Genomic DNA, 20,341 nt, shown 5'->3' on the forward strand with positions numbered 1-20,341 from the left:
TAGGCGTGGGTCCAATGATGAAGCAGGCCACAGGTGGTACCGGTGGGTGAGGACCCAAATAATACATTTAAGAAATGTGGCAAGAGCACTCATTTTATACACTTATATAACATCACTGGGTTCACCCGCTTCGCTGTGCTACCCAGGGGACTGAGGTGGACGTTCAATGCAGCCAGGGAAGGGTTGAATCTGCAAGGCTAGCACTAAATAGGAAGAGGGCAACTAAAAATAGCTACTTCTGGGACAGTTGATATGTTCAACAATACGGAAGACTCCTTCAACCTCACAACTATGCAGAAAGTGATTTAGGACAACTGAAGAGAAGAGAGCCACCTCAAGGTGCTTCGCTAGAAATGGGATGATCAGGGTATTCTGGTGGATCATATAGCATGCCTATGGTGAGGCACTAAAGGCGCAGGTAAATTATGGCCCATATACACTATCAATAGGACGATGATGTATTGTGTTGATGGAGTCCGTCACACGTTTGTAACTCACTGGGTAACACTCCCAGTGTTTGGTTACTTCTAGGTCAAGTGCATATGAAAGTTGAAAAACCACACAAGGGTCCTTTCACACTATACTACCCAGAATATAAATTTACATATGGCAGTGACCTAATGAGCAATAAAATATATGGTTTTGGGGGTAAACTGGTAAATGCCTAGGGTTCAATGAATGAGAATTGGCTACAATCCTGACTCCTTGGGAATGTTTTTGAGATTACAATTAAAATGTCAGCAGCAAACGACCTGCAAATTAACCTGTTAATTGCTTTAGTCTTATTGGCGAGGTCACATAAATCCCTTTCAGAATTGTATGTGTACACACACGATTTTATAATTCAGTTCCAATTACCTGTGCATAGTCCACAAACACTTTTACACAAATAAACGCTACACATGTAGGTTGTACTGCTGCTGTCCGTACTGAACCAGGGATGTGTGCGGTGGGAGCTTGTCCTGAAATCGTCCTTGCAGTGCCAGCTGTGTGCACTACTGAAACGCAAGAGAAGCTTTTCACTATAAGAAAACCAAAGCCATCTCGTTTATAAATTCTGGTTTCACAGGGGGATCTTTTTGCAGGGGTTCTCATCCCTGTTCTAAGAGAAACGAGACTTAGATCGTCTGGATCAATCCTAAACATTATTTTCTTAAACCAAGAAAATCATAATTTTGTGTGCTTTATTCAGTGTGGTTGGGTGAGGCAACATTCCAATTTTATAAGCAGTACTGTTTTGCTTACCTGTCGTGGTGTTTGTGGTCCTCCCGTTTTTACTTGGTGAGTCACTGTTTTGATGAACTTCTGTTGCTTGGCTCCTTTCTTGTTCTTCAACCCAAATGTTTTATCCTTGGGTACATGAAAAACGAAGCAAAGTTATAATTTAAATCAAGATCCAAAATAACTGCAAAAACTGAGTGACTGTGCTATAACTCTGGCCTGAACTGAAAACTGTAACAGTACCATACAACCCTCCCAGGTATCTGTTAGAGAGTTTCACCAAATGCCATGGATCCTGTAGGACCCTGGCCGAAATAAAAAACTACCTCCCCATGTTCAAAAAGCCACCACAGACTCTACAAGCAGCAAATTGGTAATCAACTCAAGCAACCGTGAAATACTTCCCCGGTTGGACATTCTGTTGATTTACTAAGTAAATGGCACAAACGGTTTTTTTACCCATAAAAGCATTCTGAAATCGGTATCAGGCAGCATGTTTGCATGACAAAACAAATACATGAAAAACTGGCTATTTATTGTAAGATTTCTTTGAGTCAACAAAAACAAGGCAGCCTGTAGCGCCAAGTAAATTCAAAACTCAAATCTGCTATTGCTAAAATCTATGCATCAAGATTATATCCCAGCACTACAATTCAGAAACTACACCTTCAAGTAAGCCAAAAAACTGTTTGAGACCGGTCTTTGGGGTAACGTTTTGCTAAACGTCATTAGCGACAAAACAGAGTAGGCAACAGTTAGAACTTTAGGAGACACCAAATGCAGAACATTACAAGCTCGAAATTAAACTGCAGAGTCATAAGCAAAATCATGCTATTACAACTCTGTACTCACTTTTAAAGCTTCCATTAGCAATCTGCAAAACTGAATTTAAATGATCGACATCGTCTTTGAAATGCATTCTCTTATTGCAGTCTTTTCTGACCAGCTGCTCTGACATGCCCTAATCGAGCGTTCTCATTTGTGGGACCCAATATTCTTACCACTACTCAACTTACAACCTCCCCTTACCCCACTTTGAATACAACTTCTCTCCAAACTTCAGAATTGGCCGCACTTGCAACAGTTAGAACAGGCAGGCGACCCGGAGTGACAGCACATCTAGGAATGAGCAGGCAGGTATAAGGATTTGAACGCATCACTTTCTGGATTAGATGGCTACAACTTAATGGGCATGGAAACCGATGTTTTGAGAAAGCAAAAGTTTAAACTATAGCATGGGTGAAACAAGCATTTACAATGCAATGGTCTCAGCATTGTTAAAGTTAGAGCTATTGGCATTGCTCATGACATTTTTGTTTATGTTTTTAAAAAACATTTAAAGAAACGGCATTATTTACAATGTCAATAGCTTAATCTCTCTCAAATGCGAGGCCTATTGCATTTGCACTCACACACAGAGCCACACACACAAAGCCACCCACACACACAGAGCCACCCACACACACAGAGCCACCTACACAGAGCTATTCATAGAGCCACCTACACACAAATAGAGCCACCCACACAGAGCCACCTACACACACACACACACACAGAGACCGAGCCACCCACGCATAGAGCCACCTACAAAAAAGCCACCCACACAGATGCGCACACACACACACAGAGCCTCCCACACACACACAGATCTTAGAGTGGCTGTTGGGGAAATCAGGGAATAAAGACGTGACATGCGAGGAAGCACCAGAGTCTAGGATCAAAGGGGTCCAAATAAGACAAAGAGCTGTAGTTTGGTGTTGCTGGCAGGTGGCAAAATGTTGCTGTTTGTTGACACTGCTGTGTGGCAATGATACTGTTGTTCTTGTTGGCCGGTAGCGAACAGCGTCGTTCGCGAAACTAAAGGAGGCTCAGCCCCGCCCCCACGGAGCGATGGTGCAGAACCGGACAGTTCGGCCTCGCAGAGGGCTAAGTGGTCAGTCCGGGGGCATCCCAGACCATCACCGCGCGCCAGTCGGCGCCTCTTCTCAACAACCAAGAGTCGCAAATGGCACTCACCGCATAGTAGCGGCCCGGGCAGGGGTGCAGGCCCGTGACAGGGTAGCAGGAGAGGGACCTTCCAAGCGGGAGCCACGGAGGTCGGAGCGGGGTGAGGGCGCGGCACCTGGGGTGACGCGCGCTTGACAAAGGTACTGACCGGGTGGCTCTCGATGGATCTTGCCAAATAGGACAGGGGGCGCAGTGTGAGTGAAATCTTAAGGGTAAGTACTCACCAGCAGCGATCCGCTTTACACGGATCACCAGTGTATCCCAGCTGTCTCGTGTGTCAATTCACTAAGGCAAATAAGGACACGCAGTTCACCCAGTAAAAAGTAGCCCGAGGAGAGGGAGCGAGCGCCAGGGGGAGGAGAGCGAACTGCGCCAGCCGGAGAGGACAGGGGGAGTAGACCAGAGCAGCAGCCGAACACAGGAGCACCGAGGGAGCCGAGAGCAGGGGGAGGGGACGAGCACCAGCCAGGCCGTGGACGGGGATGACGCCATGAACACCACCATCTTTCTCCGAGGTCAAGCAGAAATGCCTCAGAGAAACGCAGCGTCATTTTCGGGGGCGTGTTTTTCTTTCTCTCCTCTTCCCATTGGCTGGAATGTTTACATTCCAGAGGAGAGAAAGAAACTAAAAAACATGCCACCGAATCGGAAAAAGACAGGGTTTAAATGGACAGAAGCCCCTCTCCTCCAATGGCTGGCCTCCGTTTAGGAAGCCAGCCAATGGAGAAGAGGGCGGGTTCAAGCCCCACTACTGAAAAACATTAAATCTCGCCAAGCCTAAAAAGATGCTCCAGCCTACTCCCGAGTTCAAGAAATCCCAACAGAAGCACTGAAAACTGAGTAGGTGCAAAAGCTATGAGCATTTCTTTTGTAAAACCTAAAAAAAAGTATAGATCTTAAAAAATGTAAAAATAAAATCAACAAGGTGTAGCTTTTTCAATTGTGAGTATGTTTCTTGTAATAGAAAATAAAATCAAGAGTACACATTTAGGTTGTGCCTACAGATAGCGTTAGCGGTCTTAAAAGAGTTATTGCGTTTAATACCAATATTTCAGTGGACTTTGGGTCAGCCCATTGCTCATCATCGGTTAGATTTCTCATCAATCGCATTTGCTTGCTTCTTAGTCAATGACACCTCCCAAAGATTAGCTTTACCACCATCCTTTCGACTGGAGGACTTGGATCCTTCCCCTGCTTACATTCAGGGAATTACTCTTTTGCTTTCAACACTCCATGGAAGCGCATGCGTTTTAATGCCCTCTCCCTCTCTGCTGCTTCTACCTTCACATCCCTACTCACTCCACACACTCGTCATACAACTCTCCCATCCAGTCCATTGCTAACCCCAACCCTCCTCGTCCCCATAGCTTTTATTACCTGCCTCCAGCTCTTCTGTTGCTCTATTCCACTCCATGTTCAACGGCGGCACTGACTAGGCAGCTGCTTTTTAGGTCGAGCTTATGGCAGCGTGCATGCGCTGCTTAGGAAATCGACCTCTTAGAATCACTTCAGCTTCAGTAGAAGCTCGTGCCTGTGGTCCTCACACGCGATTGGCCTTTGCGTCTAGCTTTAGTACGCAATTGGCCAAAGGCGTGTGGAGGTTCCCAGCTTCATGTGAAATGTTTACACCCAGAGCGTTTTGCTCTCGGGAGCCAGCAGCAACGCGCAGGGGCCATCTGTTTTTAATTAGCGTGCCTGCGCTTGTCTCCCACGCAGTGTCTCTCTCCCCAAGGTAGCACTTGTTCAACTTGAGATGGACGGGGTGAAGTTGTTTTCTGTGCTTTAGGCGTACTCACCCAGCAGTCTGCATTTGGCCAGGGCTTGACCAGTGTCCCCACAGCTGCTGGGCCTCCCCTCCCACGGGCTGGGCCTCCCCTCCCATGGGCCGGGCCTCCCCTGTCCGGCAGCATTAGGAGCTGTGATTAGTAGCAAGAGCGTACTGGGCTCTCAAAGAAGCGAGGAAAAGGACACGCCGCCCACCGAGTAATAAAACGCAGCCGCAATTGGGTGTAGAGGCCCCGGTGGCACCGCACCTGCTGCACCAATGAACGCTATGCCCATTTAGGAGAGCGCTGATCCTTAGAGCCGAATGTTGACGGTTACGATGCCGGATTTCAGCGTGTTATGTGCCGGCAGTGATCTTTATTGGTAAACATCTCTGTCTGGGATCAAAGAGCTACTTATGTTTATTTTAACAACTAATTATCTTTAACCTGCTCAATCCAGATGTCCCGTAATTATTTCGATATTTTAAAAGGTCAGTTTTGTGCAGGTTCTTGTTGGAATTCGCACCCGAAATATGAAGTAGTCTCACTAATTATTGTGATGTAGATCTAACCCGCCGGAAAGTAGGCCCTGTGACACGATGACGCAGCCGTGAAGGTTATCAAGGTAAATAATAGCATGGACAACCTTGATAAAATAATGTGTATTCGATTACACGAGTATTTAAAATAGAATTATTGTCTAGAATAAATCTTTTGACACGGACGCAAAGAGATTCTGGTGCTATGGAAAGAAAAAAAAATGCACACATTCAACACATCCTACTCCTAATTTTATTAACCAACAACTAGTCATTTTATCCCGGGCCGGATAGAGACCAGCGCTCGCTGGAAACCCGTTTTGTTCACGTCTATCGGACCACGCAGAGAAACAGATTGTGTAAAACACGAGCAACGTTGTAAAAGTAAATCTTGCACGCGCACGCTTGTTGCAATAAAAAGGGGGTGGCGCTCATTTATTCCCCTTATCACAATGACCCAATTACGTTGTAAAACCTGTCTTCGGATCCAGGAGCAGCCTGTGTACCGCAGAACATTCTAGTCCACTTCATGTTACTACATAAATGTCCCACTAGGAGTTTGGGGCTTACACGGAGACGTTCTATGATTGTGAGTTGTAAAGTCAGGGCCCTTTAGAAACAGCTGCTTTCTGAGAGCACTGGTCTTGATGTGAAAATGAATGCACGTGTGAGCAGTGGAACTAAATCTATTATCGCTGCCTGGATTGCATTTCGGTACTGCAGACAAAATCCGTCCTCGCAGTCCATTAATGAGAATGTTTTTACACTATGAGGGTCAAAGTGTCACTTCTAAACCCTGGCTGCAGGGGTTCATTGCTGTAAGGTGGTCAGGCAGTCCAGTACGCAATCTGCGGGGGCTTTGTGTAAACTTCAGAGACTTCTAGTCATGAACGTTCCTGGGCTATGAGGGAGACAAAGCATGCTGGGACTTGTAGTCCTACCACTCTTCCATTCTCATCTTAAGTATGGCCCTGCTAGATCCAGTGTGCTTATGCTGCTTGAAAAACACACAACTAAATGTCCAAGGGCAGGCATGGAATCCATTCATGTTGTTCTTCTGTCTCCAAAGGCAGCACCCTGGGTTCTTGCTGTTTTAGCCATTCCACTGTGCAGGTGTGGTCTGATCTAACTCTGCCTCTCGTTCGTGTGCACTGCATGTATTCTGGGACTTTGTGGAGAGGACAAGGTTTACTGGAATGCTCGTTTCTCTTCCTTCCACATTTGGTATTTCTCTCTCCGTTTTAAAGTGAACAGTGCTGCTAGACAAGTTAAGATGCCACTGCTGTTTAACAATGCTAAAATATTGACAACATCAATAGCTCTCTGATTGCCGAGACCTGTTGGCTTTGCGCAGAGTGCCGGTCACGGAACCCAGTGAGGCTCGCTCAGCAGTTTCATCATGGCTGTTTCACCCCTGGCTACACGAGAGTGACCTGGGCCTGACTGGAGTGGGGTAAGTGAAGATCATCTTCCTCCCTGCCCCCACCCACCCCCGGAGACGCTTATGCACCATGTACTTCTGTTCCCTCGCCCATTTCAATGATACTGACTTGCCCACCCTGAACGCAAGGTGGGGAACTGGTTCATCTTTACCCCCAATTTAGTCACTACATCAAAGAAGCCTCTGCCATCTCACTGGTTGTGTTCCACAGGTTACCCCCGGAAACTTTCTGCATGGATTCTAAAATGTGGGAGAGTTCAATTCTCTAAAGAAATTGGGCTGTTAGGGTTGGGAAGTGTTAATGTGACGTGTTCCCCTTGGCACCCTCCCTGCCTTTCTAATAAGCGACTTGCATATCAGCCGCCAATCACACCTAATAGATGCCATTTCATCCTGCAACTGGCCTGACTGGTGAGCCAAGTATAATCCCAGGCACTTAGCACACGTCCTACACATGCATCACCTGGAATGTTTAAGGCCTGAGTGACCCTCGTAAAAGCAGAGATATAGTATCCTACTTGGCGAGAAATGGGGACAGTGTGGCACTCTGGCAGGACAAGCACCTAGATGCACATGCATCCCACCCGGCTGCAGGAATTGGGCAGCTTATAGGTATTCTCTTCATACTCCACTTACGACAGAAGTATGGCGCTCCTAGTGAGACAAGGGGGTACTGGTAACATTGCAGGCATCACCAGTTGATGACCAGGGCAGATATGTAATTACACGGGCAGACTAATGTTACATACTATCACCATGGCCAATTACTATAGGCCCAATGCGGATGACCCAGATTTCTTTGATCGTATGTGGAGCCAGATTGCTTCTACGGGGCCTTCCCTTTTGATTTGGTGTGGCAATTTTAAATGTCCTCTCAATGAGAGTCTGGACCGTTCGCATGTTCTGCCTAGCTCCCGTAACACAGCACCACGACCTCGGGGATATCTGGCGTATCTTTCTCCCCCTTGAAAGAGAGGGCACCTTTCATTCAGGAATACATGGGAGTTAGTCCTGTTTGGATTACTGGTTGGTCTCCAAGGGAGTGGGACTGTGGGTACAGGAGGTCAGACATCTGGCACACACCTTCTCAGATCGCTCGAATGTCCTGCTTACACTTACTATCGCCTCCCCACTGGGCTCCAATTCGCAATCTTCCTCACTTATTCTACTGGATGCCCTGTTTGCAGCGGAACGGATGCAGGAAATACTTGAATTTTCAGAAAAGTAAAAAAGGGACAGTGCAGAAGGTTGGTCCAGTCTGAGAGGTATTCAAGAGCTTTGCCTGGATAGAAGTGGAGGAGTATTACGCTCCCTTCATGATAATTTAGAAAAGTTGGAGTGGGGCAAGTGGAGGAGTATTACGCTCCCTTCATGATCATTTAGAAAAGTTGGAGTGGGGCAAGTGGTTAATTTGAAAATAATTAAGTGCCAGGGCTCTTGCCAGGAGGCCACTACAGCGTACACCACACATTGCCCCTACTATGCTGCCAATGATAGCAACAACACAACTACTAACTACCATACTCCTACAAGTGTGACAGTTCGGGCTGTTTCAGGTCCCCAAAACTATAAGAATGGCTTGGGCAGCAGGTAATAATTATTAATTCAATATACATAAAAAATTACTAACTGCTGGTGTGGCCATCTCTAAATTAGCCGGAAAGCGTAATTTTGTGACAAACTGTCACAAGCGCCGGTGCTGAGCACCGGAAACCACCGGCTCAAATTAAGCACAGAGTGGGATACTCAAATGAATTGAAGTGCAGCAACCTGCAATAGCATAGCAAATCACGTTAACCACGTTAACAGAATACCAAGAAGTAGCTACAAGGGGAAAGCCAGTTTTGCAGCACATATGCCGCTGCATGAGCATATGGCGAAGGTAAAATGGTGGGAAAGACCCTTGCTACAATGTTAAAACGTCCACGGGTTGCCAATGATGAAGGCCTAGAAAAATATACTAGCTAATGCGAATCAGATTTTGTCAGGTCGAGCCATGCTTAGGGCCTACTTAACCGTTCTGGAGAGTTGACAAGAACAGGTATTCTGTTCACTCAAAGGGAAGGAACAATAAAGATGCATTTAAATCTTGTTTTTATCTTGTCACAATTGCTCTGAGTTCAGAGACAGAGGTCAGTTTACAATTACTTTTCCTTCTCGGACTGAAGAGTAACAGCATTTTGCAAAGTGAACTGTATGACCTGCTGTACAAAGTGTGACATAAAAGGCTGTAGGCAGGGGTGTGGAATTTAATAAAATATCTACTTGTCCATGGGGCAGGTTGCTTCATAAATCTACTTGTCCTGTAACAAAATCCACTTGTCCCTTTGGTGCCATGTAGTGCGGCGACAAATTATGGCAGCAATCTTGTTATATAAAATCTCTGTTATAGCCTCTCTAATTATGCCAGGGCCCATACCATAGTAGTGTTTGAATACTTGCAATCCCCTTATGTTGCCAAGTTTCCGCAGATCTACAAAGTGGGGCTGAAGGTAGTGGTAAGCAATAGTTTCAGGGCTAGAATGCCCTTTTGAGTCTGTGCAAACCTACTAACTTGCGTGTTTTAAGGTTTTTCAACAACTCTTGTCTAATCTTTTCCCTTACTGAGAAATGTTGGAAATTTACTCCTGGCAGAGGAAGACGTAAACCTTCTAGTGTAGGGAAAAAATTTGGATGGAGGGAAAGTGAACTTGCAAACACTCAGATTTTCGCATGAGCAAATGTACACATGCATATTTGCTCATGCTAAAATGCAGTTCACAAATATTTTCTAGGAGTACTCTTTCTTGTCCAACTTAGGCAAATTCTTGAGAATTCACTAAAGTCGTACAGCTGAACTTAATTTAAGGACAAATACCATGGGTGCACTTTTGAGACTTTCTTTAATAATTGGGCCCCTAATTTAGTATGGCATTGACCGTGACCTTTTGCGTTTATTAAAATTCTGTCTCTCTCTATCGGCTGGCTTCACGAGCAGCATATCGGCACACAAAGTTTTGTTCAGTGTCAGTAACTACTGTGGCAGTGTGTTCTTTTTGAGACCAAAAACAATTTTTGGTTTTGCCATAGCTTGTTATAATGGTAAGGACCTGGGCAGCTCCCACAGCAATAAGGTTTTACAAAAACCATGCCAAAACAATTCACTCATTGACAAAACTAAAAAGCTGACCAGCAATTTCAGACCTACTGGCCTTGCCAATGCTTGTTTATTTTTGTTTCCCATAATCTTATTGAAACTGGTTACACTGATTTTCCATTATGAATATCTTTATGAAATACTAGCATGCATCAACACGTTATTAAATGATGCGGTAAAGAAATAGTACCTGAAATTTTGCACTAGTTTAGTGAAATGGTTTTCTTCTTGCTTTCATGTTTTTATGAACATTTTATGAACCATCAATCTTGCTTTCACGCTTCTGCAAATATTTGCATCTAATCAGAGAGCATTCTGGGAGCATTATACATAGCCTAATATTGCTGCCGGGTCTTGTGGCTCAGTGGACTAATGCATCCACTGCAGGGGCCTGTGGTTGACCTCATGGTCACAGGTTCAAATCCCGGCGGGTCCACTCAGCCTTTCATCCATCTGAGGTCGACAAAATGAGTACCATTGAGTTGGTTAACAATAAACATCTGTTATTCAGCGCCAAGAGACCTATGGGTAAACGTGCGCTTTACAAATACACGTTATGTTATTGCTAAACTTTGAAAACTTGTGTACACATTTTTATACTGGAACCACTGTCAGTAGTGCTCAGAGGTTACAACATTTACTTAGAGAGCTCACCCTAAAAATAAAGTCTTTCAATTAATGAACCATAAATACAAGTTTGAATGGTAATAACATATGGACAAAAATATTACCTTCACTGCAGGCAGTGCCCTTCCCTGATCCATAATATGGTACTGCAAACTGACAGCAAAAAGCTTTCAGCAGCAGGTGGTTGGGCCTACTTGTCCCAAGGACAAAATACACATGGAAACGTGTTGCCCTTGACCCCAAACAATATGTTCTGGGCGTTGGGCTATAGGAATTCCACATCCCTGTGTAGGGTATAAGGTTTTTCCTGACACATTCAAATAGTTAAGTCAACTGTACAAACATTTTTAAAATATATTTCAGTAGTTGTAAAAGTCAATTTTTTGTACTTCTGTAGGATGAAAAAAATATTTTAATAGGATGAAAAACAAATCTGAACACTTTACTTGGTGATGTGCAAACCCAATTTTCACAGATTGTTAATACACTATATAGTTTTATCAGTAAAGCTGAAAGGTAGTGGGTCTTGGAAATTTACTCTGTGTAAGTGACAGCGCACTAACATATCATGCTTTAGTAATATATTTATTAAAAGTGAGTGTCTAAATATGAACGGAGAAACACTTCTGTCCCTGCCCTAATGGCAAAGCTATCAGTAAACTGGGAAGCGAGTCAGGGATCATGTGTACTCGATACGTGGGCTAGATTCTTATTACACATGAAGCAAACGTTTAGTCTATTCAATCAAGCAAAAGAGTTTTGTTTAATACAGCAGTAATGCTTAACCCTTCATATTTGAAGGTGCAATCATATGTGGGAATGAAGAAAAAGACGACTCTAAAATAAAATATTTGCCAATGATCACACAATTTGAGACCAGTTTAAGTGTCAAGTACATTACAGTTAGGTCGAGTAGATTATTCAAGTGACTTGACCTGCACGTCTATTAAATGGTCATGATTTTTTTAGGTCCTTTATGTATTTAGTCTCCAGGGTTAACAAGGTCACACACACAGCTTATTAAAGTAATATGACTATTTTTACTCCAAACTAACTAAGGAGGAGTTTTTGACTCATAACCCTACGCATGTACTTTTTCCCGAGGCCATAGAGGTCCAGTGCCTCGAGTCAATCTCCTCAAGAAATAAGCTATATTTATTGGGCAATTCTCTCTGGAACTGGGACCCCTGGACCTTAGCAACCCTGCAGCTAGTATATTGGTAACTTTCACAGCTTTTTAACACTCCCTCTATACCACCCAGTGGAAGGAGCCTGTGGAAGTGGGCTCATACTTGAAAGATGTGGCCCTGGGCTGATTAAGTGACACCCAGTGCACCTTTCTGGAGCAGGATCTCACCAACGATGAAATCCGAGAGGCTGTATAACAACTGCAGACCGACAGGGCCCCTGGGCCTGATGGGCTCCATGCCGAATTCTATAAGACATATGTTGACATTTTGGCCCCAATCCTACTCACTATTTTCAGGGAGGCAAGACAGGTGGGACAGCTCCCCGTGACCATGCCGGAGGCATTAAACAGAACGTTGGTGAAGCCTGAAAAGTCCTCGGACCGGAGTGAATCATACAGATCCACTCTCCTTAATTAATTGCGATGTCACAATACTGGAAAATTTACTAGCAAACAGGATTACTCCTCTGATGTCTCACTTGGTCCGCACTGATCAGTCGGGATTCAAACCGGGGCACTTCCCTGCGCATAACCGGTGCACTTTATTTGCAGTCCTGCAGGGCATCGAGCCAGAATTGGCTGTAGGGGCTGGGTTTTTAGATGCAGACAAAACCTATGAATCTCTTGAATGGGACTATCTGCCATCTAGCGTTGGCAGGATGGGCCTTCCGCACACATTTATGTCCTGGATCAAGTTACTCTACTCCAACCCCTATGGCTAAGGTGGGCATCAATGGGGCAATCCTCGACCCGTTTGTGGCAACAAAGGGTACTAGACAGGGATGCGAGCAGTCGCCCAAACTTTTTGCCCGAGCAGTTAAGCCTCTGGCCTTCAAGCTAAGATAGCATCAGCATGATTTTGCATTACAATACCCTATCCGGCATACTTAAATCTCTTTATATGTAGATGATATTACACTTTATCTTAGGGGCCCCTATTTCAGCATAAATTGTATATAGAGGGAGTTAGTCAAATTTGGAGAGTTATCAGTAATCCAAATCTGCGTGAGAGGCAAGAGCTGTGATTTCTCACAGCTGGTCACAACTCCCTTCATTCCAGAGGTGCACTGAGGACCTCCAATATTTGGGTAGAAGAATATCTTGCAACAGAGATGAAATGATCAGCACTAATTACGGAGTTGTGCTACACACCTTCACCCTCCATTACCTCCACCACTGTCACATGCAGGGCACATCGCCTTGATGAAGATGGTACTCCTCCCTAAATTACTGTACCTCTTCATGAATATCCTCATCTCACGTTCACAGTCTCTCTTTCGAACACTAAAGTCACAAATGATACTGGAAGCCTGGGCGGAAAACAGCCCTGCATCAAATGGGAAATTCTTACATTACACTTACAGGAGGAAAGCCCCGGATATGGCGCACTACTGGCCGTCCACTGTAGCTCTCTCCCAACGTAATACAACTTTAAATCTACCACCCCTAACTCCCTTCCATAACAGGCATTTGCAGCTTCCTAAAAGAGCATCCATGTATCTTCCCTCTCAACACAAGACGAACCAGCAAGCTGCTTAGGCTGCTCAATATCTTCTTCGGTAGACTCAGAGGAAGTGTCGCAAATACATCACCCTAGGGAGAGCTATCATTTTAGGCTAGGTTATTCTGCCTTTTTGGCGGAATCTCTTCCTGAAGTTCACCAACTCCTAGATCCTAGTTATGGGCTTCACTACACTTCAATCCATTAGATCTAAATCAGTGTGGTATATCTGAGCACCCAAATATTAAACTGTTGTGTGTTCCCATAGAGTGTAGTACAGGGTGTTCTATCCTTCTGTTAGGCTACAGCTGACAGAGTGGAAAAAGGAAGATTTAACATACTTTACCTAGAGGTCTGAGACCTCCCCAAATGTCCTTTACCCACCCGGGGCTTGAGACACAAGCTGAGATGCATCACACACATTAAATACAATCACATGTGCTTCTGTTCTAATCTTGACATCCTAGTTCTCACTTTGTTGCTAGAGCACTGCTGGCAGCGATTCCACAGACAAAAAAAAAAAAACAGAAATGGCAACAGCATGCAACCTTGCCTCTTTTTCCCTTTCCATTGGGCAGGATTTTTTTTTTCTCAGTTTGGCTTCTGGCTTCAAGATAACAAACAACGTTATCCACTTTAACATGTCTCTCCCAAAGCCTATCACCTCCGAGGCTACAAATCGGCATTCTCACTGTTTAGCATCTCTACTGATACCACCTCTGGTATTTGATCAACTTGCAGCGACTATTGCATAACATGGTTAAGGCGCATATTATTCCTGGCTGTATGCCTAGTGGTGATAAAGCCAGTCTGATGCACCAAAGTGGTCATCATGGAGGATAGTTTGCTATTCCCTCAACCGAATCTTTTAGGCGAGATGTAACCTAGGTATCGGTCTGTACGATGTACCTTTCAGTGGGTCCTGACAAGCCTTTGGGAAGAGTATACAATTATTGCTTCTCTCATACATTTGAGTGTGTGCCCTGCTTATCTACCTCAGTGTAGACATTCTTAAGTTTGGGCGCCAACAATGCTGCGTATTTATAATGAAACTCCACCGGGAAATTATCACTTTCTGGCATCTTGCTTGCCTCCAACCCCTTTACGACCTGCCTCATTTCCCCTGTCTAGTGTTTCCTCCAATTCTGCTGCTTGCTGCCAACCCAGTCTCACTAAATTTGCTGCCTGACATACCCAACCATTCATTTGTGTGCGCATGTCCAAGGTATTTTTCTATAGGTCTTTATAATACAGCGACACTGCTTTGCCTATTTATGTCTGTGTTGTCACCATGTGACCAAGATGCCACTGTATCACCATCATAGGGACAGCCACTGTTTCGCCATGGACTAGTCATGCCAAAAGTCAGCCAGACTTGTCCCCTTCTCCGTGTTGCCTCAATAGGTGTTCCTTTGAATGCAACAAAGTTAACCTACCTACTGCTTCCCGATGATCGTGCCAAATCTGCTGGAGCACTTTGGGCTGTTTCTCTCTAATAGCCACTTTAATTTTCTCTACCGAGTGGGATCTATAGCTTCAGTACTTCATTGGATAGTGTTTTCCAGACCCCATAAATAGTGGTGAAGTACACCCCTTTCATATAAATTTTAAAGGTGTTCCAATCCTTACTAAAGTCTCCCACTGTGCCCTCGTTATTACGTTCAAAGTATTGCACTATGTGCAAGCTAAACATCTCATCATACAAACTGTATTGAAGTGCTGAACTTGTAATTGTCACGTGGAAATTCTGGCCCCAGTTCAGTTAAACCTTGAGGGGCCCATGAACACAAAGGGCGTGGAATAAGAGAAATGGTTCAGTGCCTATTCTCAGCATGCTCCTGTTTACCCTATCATCTGTCAGAGTTGCAACAAGTTTTCTGTGCTGGGCTAATCTGGGTCCCACAGCTCGTATCTGTGCTTGCACCTTTAACTGTTGCTATACAATTTATACACTTAAATATGCTCTGTCCTTGACCATCATCACAATATACCCGCATTAGCCACCCATCGCAATTATCACACCAATTCACTCCGTGCAGTTCGAATCAGTTCATCTACATTCATGAGTGTAGCGTTAAGTGTCTCCTCTGTGTCAAGTTCTGCTTCATTCTATTTTGACTGTTCACACAGGTGCCCATAGATCCAAAAACGTTTCCGGAATCTTAGTATTGCACACGCCTCCACTGAGACAATCGGTGACTGGATTCTGGTTGGTCTGCAAAATGGCTCCTTGTCTTTCCTCTTCCACTTCCTCTTTCCAGCTTGTCAATCACTTAGCCCAACCAAAACCAATTCTAAGTCTGCACCTCATTTTCTGTCCATGATATAGCATCCCTTGGATCCAGAGAAAAGTGTGCTGTGTCGTTCTCTATAATACGGAGTTTTGCAGGATAAAGTAGCATATATTTCAAACCCAGTGTTCTATGGTTCTGCAGGACTGCTTAAAAGAAAATTCACTCCTGTTGAACAACCAGAGTATAATCAGGACAAGCATTTGCAATGCAATAGGACTCGCACTTAGGAGAGTTTGAGCTATTGTCATTGTAAATCACAATGCCTTTTATTTGTGTGTTGTTCTTAAAACAGATACATTAAAGGCATTCTCATTTACAATGCCAATAGCTTAAACTCTTGCAAATGTGACACCTATTGCATTGCAAATACGTTTGCGCCGTGCTAGAATTTTTTTTTTTTAAAAGCGTTAGTAGAGCTCGTGTTCTGCCTGCAATAGCAGGCTGGACTACGCTATTTGGGAAAAGTGCTCAGAGGCTGTAATTGAAGCCTACAGAGTAACAACACACGTAACAGGAGGTATCTTCAAGATGGTTACAAAATGAGACAAGGCGGTACTAAGGATGGAATACTAGGGAGGAGCCTAGCGCGCAACCAAGATGGCCGCGTAGGTGCGAGGCTCCCGAGGACCTCCGCAACCTCCTACGTTTATCCTGTCTTCATCCTGAATCGGTTGAGGGGACTGTGTCGGTGAACCTGAGCCGAGGTTGTACCCGTTTTCCGTTTTTGAATCGGACCCCGGGGGCCGGGGTGAGCATCGACTGAAGTTTGCGGCCTTCTTCTCTCCTGACCCCGGACTCGAGTTTGGGGGTGACCCAGTGGCGAAGTGAATAACAACGGCTGGCCGGGCCTGGCGAGTCGCGTACCCCACACTTTCACTTTCGCTTTTGAGTCCCCTTGCCGTCATCGCGAGTGGGACTACGGCGCTTCTTTGTGTGGTGGTGGCCTCGCTGGGGGACCCTGCCTGCCTGCCTGCGGTGACCCGCTCCGCCTTCCTGAGGTGACCCCCGGGGCTCACGGCCTTGATTGCTTGCTCTCCACTGCGTGACTGGCGGGGGTGCGAGATACGCGACGATGGCCACGAAGCAGGATGGAGATCAGCTGAAGGCCAAATCGACCCGGCGTGGCACCGCACCTCAAGTCAACATTATGGATCGCTACACCCTCCCAAAGGGGTCTCCCGGCGGATCGCACAAGTCTTCCGAGTATCCCCCGGATGCCCCGGATTTGCCTACGGATCTGACTTTGCAGGACGTCATGGGCGCCATTGCTGAGATGAAGACCTCAGTAGGCCAACAATTCGACACCTTGGCGCACAAACTCGATGCGGTCCTCATCGATGTCAACCTTGTTAGAGCAGATCTATCTAAGACAAATGACCGGGTTGACTCCTTGGCCCATACCGCGTCGGGCCTCACGACTGAGGTCGCGGCCCTTCAGACGGAGGTGCGCCGGCTCCGGCAGGCAAGTGCGCTCACGGATCGGCGCCTGGAGGACTCCGAGAGCAGGGCCCGGAGGAATAACATTCGCATCATCGGAGTGCCCGAGGGACGGGAGGACTCGGCGGCGGATCTCTTTGTGGAGGACCTGATTTCTACCCATCTCCAGCCTCAAAGACTGAGTAAATTCTTCGCTGTGGAGAGGGCCCATAGAGTTCCTGGCGGCAGACCGAAGGTCGGAGCTCCTCCGCGGCCTCTTATTGCCCGTATCTTCAACTTTCGGGATAGGGATGCGATTTTGCAAGCTTCCAGACTGCAAGGGCCGCTTAAGCTGGAGAACATGGAGGTGAACTTTTATCCTGATTTCACGCAGGCGGTCCAGAAGCAGAGACTGAGTTTCATGGGCGTTAAGCGGCGGCTTCGAGACATGAACTTAAAATACGCCATGCTTTTCCCGGCCAGGCTGCGTGTGGAGGCTGATGGTCGCACTCACTTTTTTGACCGTCCCGAGGTGGCCGGGGACTGGTTGGACACTTTGTCTGGGGGACATGATCGGGATGGGATGGGGGCGGCGGGAGGAGAGTGCCCGCCGGACCGGGTATGAGGCATTGACACTGGGGCTCATTCCTGATGATGCCACCTTTCGGCCAGGATTAGGGTTTCTTGACTGTTGTGTCTTGTTTCCCCTCCGTTGGAGGTGGTGTTGTGTCTCGAGGGGGTTCTCGTTCCTCCTCTAGGGGGTCTTTGTAGTTTAGTTTACACAGGGGCTACAGGCACACTGCAAGTTGGGGGGGCTATTTGGGCTCATGCAGGGGTGCAGGGAGGGGGGAGTTTTGTTTGGGATGTTGGGTTGGGGTTGGGTATTGTTTATTTGTACCACAAGGCAGAAGTATTGTTGTGCTATCGCTAAAGTGCTCTCTGGGGGGAGATTGATCGGTTTTGGCTATGATGGGGGGTAGGGGACTGAGCCTTTTGTCCTGGAATGTCAATGGACTGGGGGACAGGATAAAACGGGGAGTGGTCCTGCAGTTCTTAAAACGAATTTCACCCGATATAGTATTTCTGCAGGAAACACACCTCATTGGAAACTCCTTTCGTGCCATGAACAGACGGGGCTATCGCCTTGCAGCCCACTCGGGCTTCACATCTGGTTCGAGGGGTGTGGGCATTATGGTTAAAACCTCGCTCCCGTTGGAGGTTGATGAGGTGCTCCATGATGATAGGGGACGATATACGGCTCTGGTGGGTAGATTGGAGGGTAAAGTGATTGTTTTGGTTTCTGTTTATGTCCCGCCAGGGTTGCAGACAACTACTTTTGCTGATTTGGGGCGCCTTCTTCTTGGCCTGCCGGAGGGGATTCCAGTGGTTGGGGGGGATTTTAACGCTGTAATTTCCGGAACTGAGGATCGTCACCCTCCCAGGGATCTCCCCCGTGCCCAAGCTTGGTTATCTGGCCTCTTGGATACCCTGGGGCTGGTGGATTGTTGGCGGCTGAAACACCCTACGCAGATACAATACACCTTTCATTCCGGGGCTCATGGTAGTCTTTCGAGGCTTGATTATGTTCTGATGCCAGCAGCACAGGCTGGGAGGGTCGGGGAGGTACGACATCTGGCTCGGGGTATTTCAGATCACTCCCCGCTCCTGTTGTACTTCGACATTGTCCCGAGGGGGGAGGGGAGGGTGGTCCCGATTAATTCCTGGTACCTGCGTGACCCCACAATTCGCGCTGATTTGGTTAAATCTCTTGAGCGATATTTTGAAGACAATGTGGGGTCTGTGTCGTCTGCGGTTTCTTTGTGGGAGGCGTTTAAGACGGTACTCCGGGGGGAGGCCCTGTCCCTCATTTCACATTCCCGGAGGCGCGAGCGGGAGGAGGTGACCCGTATCGAATCTGAGATAACTGAGTTGGAGGGTGATCTGGAGTGTGGGGTAACGGATGATAAACTGCATGCTCTCCGACTCAAACAGGCGGACTACAAGGCCCTAGTCACGGAGGCAGCCAGGGGCCTGAGTAGAGAGCAACAGGGGCGACTGTATGACGTGGGTGATAAGGCTGGTAAATTGATTGCGTGGCTGGATAAAAAGGAGAGAGCGAGTCGAGTTGTCCCGTCGATTGAGAGACTGGATGGTGTGTGTGTCACTGAGCCGGAGGAAATTGTTGAATGTTTCGCTGAGTATTTCCGTGGGGTGTATTCCCCGGTATCTTCCCGCTCGGAACAGGATTCCCATGACCTGCTTAAAGACATTGCGCTGCCTTCCCTTTCGGAGGAGGATAAATTGTCGTTGGACGCGGCCCCGACATCTGAGGAGATTGCCCTCGCCATACGTTCGGTCACCTCTGGCAAGGCCATGGGTCCTAATGGCCTTCCCATTGAATTGTACAAATTACGACCTGATACGCTGGCTCCGCATCTCCGCGCTATGTTCCTCGCGGCCCGGTCGGCGGGTTCCCTCCCGCTGGACCAGCGTCTTGCCACTATTGTGGTTATTCATAAGGAGGGGAGGCCGCAAAATCGGGTCACGTCTTACAGGCCCATTTCGCTGTTGAATGCGGAGCCGAAAATTCTCGCCAAGGTGCTGGCTAATCGGCTGGTTGGCGTGGTGTGCGATCTGATCCACCAGGACCAGTCTGGCTTTATCCCTCATCGCAACACCGCGCTTAACTTGCGGCGTCTCCACGGGGTGCTCGCGAGGGTCCCGTTCATACGAGAACCAGCCATTTTGGCGTCCTTGGACGCCACTATGGCGTTCGACACGCTTGAGTGGCCATATATTTGGGCGACGCTGGCTAAGTTTGGGTTTGGCCCGGGATTCATTGGCTGGGTGAAACTGTTGTATTCCGGACCGCTGGCGCAGGTGGCGGTGAATGGTAGAGTATCGGCGCCGTTTGAGCTGGGCAGAGGCACGTGGCAGGGCTGCCCGCTGTCGCCGCTCCTTTTTGCGCTTGCCTTGGAGCCCCTGGCGGAGTGGCTGCGGTGGCACCCTTCGATTCGTGGTCTCCGATGGATCCCCGAGTATGAGGATCGCGTATCCCTTTACGCGGACGATATTCTTTTGTACCTTGCTTCCCGCGCAAATCACTGATTGATTTAGTGGATGTGTTGCGTTCATTCGGCCGCAACTCCGGCTTAGTTATCAACTGGGCTAAATCCTGTGTGTATGTCCTCTCTGGGGAGGCTC

General features: G+C 46.9%; 1 protein-coding gene across 1 annotated transcript in view; it reads right to left on the reverse strand.

Moving 5' to 3' along the window:
- ZC3H15 (zinc finger CCCH-type containing 15) overlaps positions 1-20,341 on the reverse strand; it is a 235,333-nt gene that overhangs the window by 159,458 nt on the left and 55,534 nt on the right. Inside the window, exon 2 of the mRNA XM_085648699.1 lies at positions 1,246-1,350. Within this exon, the coding sequence (XP_085504825.1) occupies positions 1,246-1,350 (105 nt within the window). The remainder of the gene's footprint in view (positions 1-1,245; positions 1,351-20,341) is intronic.

Source organism: Triturus cristatus, chromosome 3_2, assembly GCF_964204655.1.
Source record: "Triturus cristatus chromosome 3_2, aTriCri1.1, whole genome shotgun sequence".
Classification (NCBI taxonomy): Eukaryota; Metazoa; Chordata; class Amphibia; order Caudata; family Salamandridae; genus Triturus; species Triturus cristatus.